Genomic DNA, 10,570 nt, shown 5'->3' with positions numbered 1-10,570 from the left:
GGGAGAAGGGTGGCGCACCGCTACAGGCACAGCGGGGTGTGAGGGGCGGGGCGGGGACAGCGGCACCATGGCCCAGTCCGTGTGGGGCTACGACAGCGACAACGGTGAGTGGGGGCGCGGGGCCGCCGGGCGAGCCGGGGCTGAGCCGGGGCGACATTCCCTTGCCTTTCCCTCGCAGGACCAGATCGCTGGCATGAAAACTACCCCATGGCCAAGGGAGACAAGCAGTCGCCCATCGAGATCAACAGCAAAGACGTGCACCACGACAGTTCTCTAGCCCCTTGGCACGCCAGCTACGATCCCGGGTCAGCGAAAACCATCCTGAACAACGGGCGCACTTGCCGAGTCGTCTTCGACGACAGTTTTGATCGATCAGGTCGGGTTTTGGTTCGGCTTTTGTGGGTTGTTAAAGAGTTGAGGTTGGCAAAGAGCTGGGAATCAAAATGCATCCAGTGGTACCTGGCCTAGGGAGGCTGGCAGGGGACATCCTTTGGGTACGTGCGTAATAGGTGCTCCCAGAGCTCATTCTGGTACATTCAGCCATTTCTGGGGCCACCATAGGTAGGACAAGGGAGGCTGTAGCTGCAGGGTCACCCCTGAAATACAGACAAAGCTGGAAGGTGGAACTTGTCCCCAAGTCACCTCCTTCAGCACAGACACCACACCCTCAGATTTGTGTCATGGGAGAGAGTGTCATCCAGGGGTTTTAGTGTGTGCTCTGAGGCACTTCTTAAACACAAATCCCAGGTGTTTCCACCAGCTGTGATCTTGATTTCTTCTGTATAGGAAGCCTTAAGAGCCTCCAGTGCCTATAACTGCTGTGAAAACAGCAGTTATGAAAACAGCATTTCATAGCTTCTGGAAATCTGTAAAGTGGCTTTCTTATTTAATTGAGAGAGCAGTCTCTAATCCCTCAGTTAAAGTGTTCAAAACTCAGTTCTAGAGTTGTATCAGTGCATAGCTCTGAATGCGGACAGGCAACAACAACTGGAATTAATACATTCTCAATACTGTGTAACACAGAGACATCTCAAGAGCGTGCAATATTGATCACTCCTTTACCAAGAAGGAAAGCAATCTAACTGGTGAAAAACAGAGTTACTTTCCATTGTATTTTTCTGCATCTGCTCTGATGGCATTTGTATTGGGATTTTGTCCTTAGTAAGCTATATAATTAATGAAATACATCTGCAGTACATTGAGAGATCACTCCCCCTCTTGCTCATCTTGATGAGGTCGTTGTTCCCTTGGACTCCTTTATTTACCATTACAGCTATCTTTTACTAGTCCGCATCTCACAGACAGAATCTAAGCGATTAGGACAGTAACCATCTCTGTTACGTATTTGTGTACTGCATTAGTATTACCACAGTTTCTACACAGTGGCCTCAGACAAACCATAAATTGCACTTCTGTTGCAACATGGAATACCCTTCCACAAGCACTGCATAAAATCAATTCCATGACTCAAAGCTTGGGAAGTAAATTGATTATGAACCTTTTCACATGGTGGTTCTGCTCTGTCTTTGCAGCTTCCTAAAGGCTGAAATGTTTAGACAGAGGCTGCTCAAGAACATGTCTGCCCAGGCAGCTGTGTTGAAGACCCTGATTTGGCCAAGCAGAGTGCAGCCCTTCCTCTGAATCATCTTCCCTCCATTCTCTCCCCTTCCTGTCATCTCTGTTGTGCACATTCACTCCTGCTGCTATTACTAACTTTTTGAAGGCTGCTGAGCAGTAGAAAGGCTGAACCCTTTCACAGGGATGTGTCTGATGTGCGGAATCAAAGACAATGTTTGGCATCTCTGAAGAAACACATGAGAAGGCATTTCATAGGCATTGTCTTCATTTGTTGGCTTCTGTGTTGGCAGCAGCTGTAGTCACAGATCTGATTTTAGCTGGAAAAAGAAATCTAGCTCTAAGATAGCCCTTTTTTCATCTAATCACATAGAAAAATTTGACTGTTAAAAAGATTCGGTTTTTGCTAGAGAGATCTGCATACCATTGTGAAGTGCTGTTTCCATGTGCCTCACAGTATTTGACCCCTGGAAAGGGCCACTTGTAAGAAATGATTGCTACTTGAGTTTCCAATCCCGATACTGATTTAACCTGTAAATGTAGGTAGATCACATAAATTCAGCTCTGAAAGTTCCTGCCTCTCATCGATTTCAGTGTGAAATAGCAAGCAAATACCTGTGAGAATCTGGGCCTTACTGTCTGTGCCTTATTTTTCCTACACTGAAAAGTGAAACAATACTACTACTACCACTAATACTATTATAATATGACATTTTTCATTAAAGGCTTCTACAGAAGGCTTACACAACACTATTGATTTAGTTATGATAATTTATTTATGTATGAACAAACTAAAAAAAAAAAGAGCATGGCTAAAACTCAACACGGTGCTTTGTTTCTGCCCCCTGCCCCCTCCCACCCTCCCCGCAATGGCTGTGACACCTACCAACTAAAAAGAGAAACTGCGAAGTTAAACCTTTTGCGCTGTGTAGGTATTCCAACACATCTGATGCCTAGAATTAATTTGAGACCACTGGGGACAAGAGGATTTAAATATTATTTCGATGTTAACTTTGAACTTCAAAGCTATTGGTAGAAGTTCAAACTTGAATGCTATTTGAACAAGGTCTTCTGGCACTGCAGTTGTGAACTGCATTATCAGCTTTCTGTGTAAGGAAACACGTCTCATTCCTGCCTTAGGTAACGAATGAAAAATGTATTTGAGAGCTTATCCTCTAAGCAGCCCCTGTTCAAACTGAAAGAGCAGGTGTGATGTTTTGAAAGTCAGAACTGATGTAATCTGTCAGACTGATGCATGATCAGCATTATTTGGCTAACATCAGAAATAATAGCTTCTGAATTTGTTTCATTGCTGGCAGTGTTAAATGGTGGACTCTAGCTTCTGCTTGCTCAAGAGCACTTTTATACCTCATTGGATCTAAACTCTTTTCCCTCACTTTCAAGAAAGTTTCTTTTTTTTAGACTCAGCAAACTTACGCTATAACCACTGCTTAGTTATCTGAACAGTGAGAGATATGCTAACCGTGGACTAGAGGTACACTTCACCGCACCTCTGGGTTAATTTCACAGTCCTATCCTCAACCATTTCACAACAGACCCTTTTACTGACAAGGATCGGCTGTGATTACCTTCTCTCTCCACATCAGGAACTATAGTCTGTCCATTTCCAAGAGCAGAGGGGCTCCTTGGGCTTCTGGGGTTTGTTTCTATTCTTGACTCACAGCAGCTTCCACAGCATCAACAGTTTTCACATCAAACAGGACTCCTCCTGAATGATAAGACAGTTCAGCCCCAATCTTGTAAACTGGCGAGTGTGGTGACCCCCACTGCAAATCAGCTGGATGTATAAGAGGTACTCCACACTTCTAAAGCGTGTGTCCATGTTCAGTAGACGTGTGTGTCAGAGTTCCGTAGGCTAGTGTTGATGTAGATTATCAATTGCAGTGCTGAGAGGTGGGCCGCTCACGGGAGCCTACCGGCTGCGCCAGCTTCACTTGCACTGGGGTTCCTCTGATGACCATGGCTCTGAGCATGTTATAGATGGGGTGAAATATGCAGCAGAGGTAGGACCTATTTTTGATAGTAGTATTCAGTACTAACTGGAATTTGACTGATTGTGCATCTGAACAGATTAAGCAGTTTCCCTTTTGCAAGTATTTCTGTTTTTTTCTCTAAAATCTATCTGTGAAACTTGTGAATATTCATTAGCATGCAGTTGGATAAATTGCATCTGCCAACGAGTGTATGTTTGCAAGTATATACTAACATGGAGTTCGCTTCCTCAAGCAAGAGTTTTTGCTGGTATTTTAGAATGTTTCAAAAATATTTGAGAAAAAGTGATCTGTTATTTCCAGATAGAAAGGTCTGTTTTCTGCTGATGTTTTTGGCTTTTAGCCATTTCAGATATAGTTGGAGTTACTAAATTAGTTTCCCAAAGCATTACTAATGAATAGAAAAACTTAAAAGCACATTTGATAAACTGACATTCAAAATTAGATCCACCTTAAACCTGATTCAGAGTGGTAAAGAGTATCTTCTAGTTTCTGAACGTCTGTGCTTTCAAATCTCTGACTTTATTTTTGGGAACTGTGGTAAACAGAAGCTTGGAGGTTTTTTGATGTAAACTGCTGCATTATTGTTGTCCAAGTTTGCTAAGATTAATGGCTGCTGTAGGTCCTGAGGACTTCTTCAGGTAATAAATGTAAGTGAATTAACTATTGATCCTAGTGAATTACTGGCAAATATTACCTCCTTCCTCCATCTTATTTGAGGATAGGCTCATAATATGTGCCTACGCTCACCAAAAGTCTGCAGTAGTGTTTTCCTGCCTTCCACCTATACCCTCAAGGTGCACAGCTCTTGTACAAGGTGTACAAGGGCTCAGACTGCCTATCACAGGTGAAAATTCAGGCAGATACTTTGCAGGGTCAGTGTGCACAAGCATTACAGAGATGACTGTGGGTGATGGTTTGGGATTTTTTTCTCCCATTCCTTTGCCAAACGGTGTGAGTGTTCTACTTTCTGTGGCCAACTAAACAGAAAATTCTGCTTCCTCAAGCTGTTTCTTGGTGAGTTCAAGCACAGGCTTTTTACTTTGCTTTTGTTTGCAGTACTTAGGTATTTATTGACAGAGAAGAAAGCCTGGAATGTATGAAATTTTGCTAGAATGAAGCCAAAATTACATGTCTGCTCCACCTTTATCCTTAGCAGTAGTATCCTTATCCTCAAGAGAAAAGAAACAGAGAGGAACACGTTAATTTTTATGTAGGCCAAATTATTTTGCTATTTTAAGTAACTATTACTGTGCTTAAAACAAAATGTTAAAAATTTGCATTCAGAACATGCACCAGGCTCTTGGTTTTGGTTTGGTTGGTTGGTTTTGGTTTGGTGGGGTTTTTTTTTGTATGGTGCTACAGACACTACTTGTTTTGAGATACTACACTGCTGGTTCCAGCATTTGTTAGGTATATGCAGGAGTCAGAGATTTTCTGGAAGGAGATGCAAAAACTTGAAGTATGACTTGAAAATACGGCATTATCAAAAATACAAATGAGAAAAAAATGTCAGGTTACTATCTCCACTCCTTTCTAGTACAACGTGCCGAGAGCACTAAGAGGAACGAAACAATAACATAAGTACTACGTACAACCCAGTGTAAATCCTTGAGCTGTTACTGCATAACAGAAAGATCTATCTGAGATGAAGTGCATGTCAGTAGGTTTTTTATGCACTGCATGTGTGCATGTCACGTGGTGGGTTAAACTGTTTATAGCTGAATTGTTCGACTAATTTTTTATTAGTATTGTGTGGTAAACTCCATTTACTTTCTTTTATGCTTCAGTGAAATGCAGAGTGATGCTTTACAGAAAGTGTGACCATATGAAAGCATGGGCACATGTTTTTTCATGCCCATTCATTTACTTACTATGTAATGGAAACTTCTCCTAATTTAATGTAAAAGCTTTTAATGTAAGATCGTGCTGTTGGCAGTTTCTTGCATTTATAACTGAGGTTTCATTGATTTTTTAGTTACATATGGTGCACTGGAATCCAAAACATGGTAATTTTGCTAGAGCTTTGAAGCAACCTGATGGTGTGGCTGTCGTGGGCATTTTTCTGAAAGTAAGTGGCAATATTCAGTTTTTATAACTTTCTGTTTTTTTCATCTTTCTCCAGTGCCAGGGGGAAAAGTTCCCACCGTTTTTCCCTGCACGGTATCATTTTACAGAAAAACATTCAAAACGATGCATAGAATGAAGTCAGGTCATGTCCTTGGGCCAGCCAGATTCCATGGACTAACCCTCTCAGAGCCAGCCTCTGACACCATTCGTGACACCAGTGGCACACATCGTGGGTGGTATTGATCAAGAGGCACACAGCTTCAAGCCTGGGACACTTGCTAATTTTGACCCTGGTAGCTGACCAGCTCTTTGCTGTGCTGTGTACAGAGTGGGAAGGACAGTGTGCAGAGTGTTTCCTCCCGCCCTTTGTCTGCTAGCAGGTATTGTATCTGCCTGTCAGCAAGGGTGTGTTGACTGATTCCCTTCCTTGCTCTCTTGCTGATCCACACATAAGCTGGGAATCGAAAGATTCAACAAACCTGCTCCAAAAAGAAAGAATTGATGGTAAAAGAAGCTCACTGGATATTTCAACCTTGAAATACAGGAGCTTCATAACAAAATAATACTGTACCGGTATTTTCCAATTATAAACTTACCAGAAAAGAAAGCAACCCTAGTATCAAATCTGCACGTGGTCTGGGGCACTGAGAAACAGAAACAGGCAGACAAGCTAGCAGTGATGATGTATGCAAACTTCAGCCATGTGGTTGTCTCTTTACTTCAGGTGGGCATTTCAGCTTGAACACAGCGTCAGAGAATAGCTCTCCTTTTATTGTTTCAGAACTAGTAAGCTGCATTTGTACAAGCCATAGCAAGCGGGTGTATTAATTTTGCCACAGTGTCCCTGGATAGGCTAGATCCAATGTCTTTTAAATTTGTTATACTGTGAGCCAGCCTGACCTTTTTTCTTGCGGTTAGTTTAAGCTGAAGGTCAGAACCTGTTCAGATTCTCCCCTATGATTATGTCTTTCAATTAGCCTTCCTTTGTCATTTCTTTTGGTCTATTCTAGACTAGAGCTTTATCTTTTAAAAACATAACTTAGAAAGTATATTATGTTCCTATTAACCGTGATAAGGTCAGCTAAAAGGTCTAGAAAAGTAAGCAGTATCACTGTATCTTCTCTGGCCGCCTTTCCCTCTTTCCTTCTTGCTCCTCAGCATAGGAGATGTTGTTTTGCTCTGGATTCGTCATGTTCCATGACTGGGTTTTTGGATATTGCTAAAATAGAGATTGACTTTTCTCCTGAAGAATTGAATTTAATCTATTTTGGAACAAAACGTGGCAGTAACAGCACGTCTTATGCATAAAAAAGCCCCATACTATCTTTACTTTTCTGGTATGCAGAGCTTTTGGAGGTGCGGAATGTCATGAACACAGGCAATAAAATGACCCCATAGCTTGAGAGGTCACGACATGAATCTCATCATATGTCTTAGATCAAGTCTGATCTGACTGCATATATGTTGCAGAATGTTTGAAGAGTCCGCAGGAACTCGAGCTCTTCAGACTATGAACACTTTGCTCAGTGCTCATAGTGCTCAGAGTGGCTGTAGGTTGGTTTCAAGCCAAGAGCCAAGAGCCAGGCCCTGGAGGGTGTGGACAGCACTGCCTGAGTGCACAGTTCGTTCTTCAGACAGCAGGAGATGCCTTATAGAGTCTTCTTGTAATTGCAGAGCGAGTTACTTGAGTCTGCTCTCCCGGATATTCTTTTAACACACATAATTTTGTGTCAGTCTGTACCAGATGCTCCAAGAGCCCTGCTGCCTAACTTGATAGAAGGGATATACTGAGTTTCTTTAAAATACCGTGGAACATGATGAAAGAATACAGTACTTGTGCTTTGCATTACAGGTTGGAAAAACTCCGAAACCAGAGATGAAAAGAATTCTTGCAGAAATTGACAACATTAAGACCAAGGTATCAAAACAATTTTTGTAGTAGTTGTAGTAGTTCATAGTTCAACTACAAATAATGTAGTTGAAAAGGAGCGGATGCAGAAATCAGAAGTTCGGATTCACTCTTTTTGGCATCATTTTAACAGTACCTAACAGTAGTACCAGAGGTGATACATTGGGCTGTGGAGCAGGACACTTTCTTTTACTTAAGTAAACATACAGCTCCTCATTCCTGTAGTTTAAGTATTCTTGTTGTATCAATCCTTACATACACAATTGATAGTCTTAGTGATAATGCTCTGTAAAAACATGCTAGTGTGCAAGTACCATGGAGACATGAAAGCTTTTTGAATTTTGAGAACAGTGGTGGGCAAAACAAATGCATATAATTGAGTGAGAAATTTAGTTAGCCTGAAATTAGAAGAGGCTAATAGGAATGATGGAGCAAGCTCCCAGTCAATGCGAGGGAGATTAAAAACTTTGTTAGTTTTAAGATGGCACTGAATTGTTTATAGAAGGGATTACACAGTACAGATTCCATACCAGAACTGGTTGCTGTCTTTCTATGATACTAGCACAAACAGCATTGCAAACCCGTTCTAAACTGTTCTCCAGTTTAATTAGTGATCTAAGGACCAAAGTGCATACCTATTGCATAGTCATGGTGGATAAAAGTTAACCACGAACCAACAGTGTGCCCTTGTGGCCAAGAAGACCAATGGTATCTTGGGGTCCATTTAGAAGAGTGTGACCAGCAGGTCAAGGGAGGTTCTCCTCCTGCTCTACTCTGCCCTAGTGAGGCCACATCTGGAGTACTGCATCCAGTTCTGGGATTCCGTAGTTCAAGAGAGACAAGGAACTACTGAGCCAAGCGAAGGGCTGCAAAGATGATTAGGGACATGAGGAAAATCCTTATTTTGTGGGTGACAGAGCACTGGAACTGCTGCCCAGAGAGGCTGTGGAGTCTCCTTCTCTGGAGATACTAAAAAGCCACATGGACGTCATCCTGCCCAACCTGCTCGAGGTGAACCTGCTTTAGCGGGGGGTTGGACTAGATGATCTCCAGCGGTCCCTTCCAACCCCTACCATTCTGTGATTCTGTGATTCAACTGCAGAAGCAAGTTCTTTGTAGAGAATTGTGATACTGTATCTATTGTTATTTAACATAAACCTAACCTCTTGGTATACTTTAGCAATCGTACTTGGAGATAAGCTTTACGATTCTAATGATGCTAGAAGAAAAGTCTCTTTTTTATTTGACATGGAACATACCACCAGATCACCAGGACTGAATTTTACAGATTTTTGTAAACAAATTCTTCCAAATACAGCAGAATTTCATGCATTTATGTATGTATGTACTGCCATTGATGTGTGGGTCTGAGCCTGAAATCTGTTCTCACTCAGAGTCAATTTTTTTTTCAACCTTTTCTTATTTTTCAGGTACAATTCAGTTCTTTCTGCTGAGGGAACTGCATATCTACTCCATTGCATTCTATCTGAGACTGCCTAACTGGAGATTTTATGACTTCTAACATAAAAAAAATAGAAGTCAGATTTCATACATACAGATATTCTTTGTAGTGGTTCTGGAAAAAGCAACAGTTGAAGAAAAGCAGAGAAAGATAGGTGCATATGCAAACAACCATATCTTGTATTTTATCTCATATACTTATTTTCTTTGCTGTCATCACATACATTTTACCAAAATTAGCTTATTTTTCAGGAAAGATTATTGGATGGTATTGTTGGCGTATATATTGCACGTACAGTTTCAACTGCTATGATGCATTACAGGCAGAGGAGTTTCTTGGACACTGCAGTGTATTTACTGAAAAAGCACAATTTTGTTTGTGAAGTTACCTGTAAACTCATATTGAACTTATAGAATAATTTTGCCAGGAAGATAGATTCGGAATCTTGATGTTACTCTTTCTACCCATATTTTGTGCAAAGATGTTTGGGAAAGATTTCATCTCCCATTGCACTTTGTAGGGTAATACTAGTTCCCATTGAGAGAAGGTTCTCCATGGTAGGAGCAGGAATTAAAAATTACAGATTTTGCTTTCCAGAACTGCATCCTAAATACCAGTAGAGAACTGAACTTTCTTGTTTGGTTCTTGTTGCCCTGAGGGGACAAGGAAGTCTCACCACAGTCCTGTGGAGATACTCTCTTGAGTATCCTATTCAGTGGAAAAGACAAACCTCTCAGTAAATGTGTTGTGGTGTCTGCTGTTTTCTCTTGTCTCATGATAATCACCATTAGTTGTAAGACATTCAGGATCCACTAAATACTCTAAGGAGAAGACTGTAACTAATATGGGATAAATGCCTGGGCACTGTTCTATTGGTTAAAAAGGGTATTGGTACATGCAGAGCCTTACACTGAATTTGCTATGCTCCTGCACAATTCAGTTTGCAATTTCTTTTAATTTATTAATGGAATCAAAATGTCAGTTATTCTTAATTGTAGTTAAAGAATTAAAAAGCATTAATTATTACATAGTTGGCAGGAAGAAAAGGAGATTGATCTCTTCCATGAATCTTGATATTTAATTACTTCCTTTATAATTACATAGATACTGATGTCTTTTAAGATGCATATCCCTAGAGTTACTGCAGAGAATTATTTTTTTGTTTCTCTAAGGGTAAAGAGGCTCCTTTTCAACACTTTGATCCTTCAATTCTTTTCCCCAAATCTCGGGACTACTGGACCTACCATGGTTCATTCACTACGCCCCCCTGCGAGGAGTGCATCACTTGGATTCTCTTGAGGGAGCCGATTGAAGTCAGCTCAGACCAGGTAAACTCCTGCTGGTTCTGTCACTCCTTTACCAGATCTGAACATGTCTCAGTATGTCCGTGTGACGATTTGCAAGCCCTATGTTACCTTGCATTTTTTGATAAGGAAGGTTTTAGTTGTGGACTGTGAGATACTGCCTGCAGAGTGGACTTTGAAATGGACTGTAAAACTTACCATGAAAATTAGACTTTCTCTTCCTAGACACCTCCTGCAT

General features: G+C 41.2%; 1 protein-coding gene across 1 annotated transcript in view; it reads left to right on the top strand.

Annotated features, from left to right (window-relative positions):
* The first annotated feature begins 48 nt into the window (after nt 1-48).
* Nucleotides 49-10,570, top strand: part of CA3 (carbonic anhydrase III, muscle specific) — an 11,711-nt gene continuing 1,189 nt past the window's right edge. The window contains exons 1-6 of the mRNA XM_010139961.1: nt 49-104; nt 179-376; nt 3,481-3,599; nt 5,566-5,658; nt 7,510-7,575; nt 10,201-10,356. Of these exons, the coding sequence (XP_010138263.1) occupies nt 68-104; nt 179-376; nt 3,481-3,599; nt 5,566-5,658; nt 7,510-7,575; nt 10,201-10,356 (669 nt within the window). The 5' untranslated portion in view covers nt 49-67. The remainder of the gene's footprint in view (nt 105-178; nt 377-3,480; nt 3,600-5,565; nt 5,659-7,509; nt 7,576-10,200; nt 10,357-10,570) is intronic.

Source organism: Buceros rhinoceros, unplaced genomic scaffold (genome assembly GCF_000710305.1).
Source record: "Buceros rhinoceros silvestris isolate BGI_N320 unplaced genomic scaffold, ASM71030v1 scaffold35717, whole genome shotgun sequence".
Classification (NCBI taxonomy): Eukaryota; Metazoa; Chordata; class Aves; order Bucerotiformes; family Bucerotidae; genus Buceros; species Buceros rhinoceros.
The sequence above is the reverse complement of the archived record's forward strand: the minus strand, read 5'-3'. Positions and strand labels throughout refer to the sequence as shown.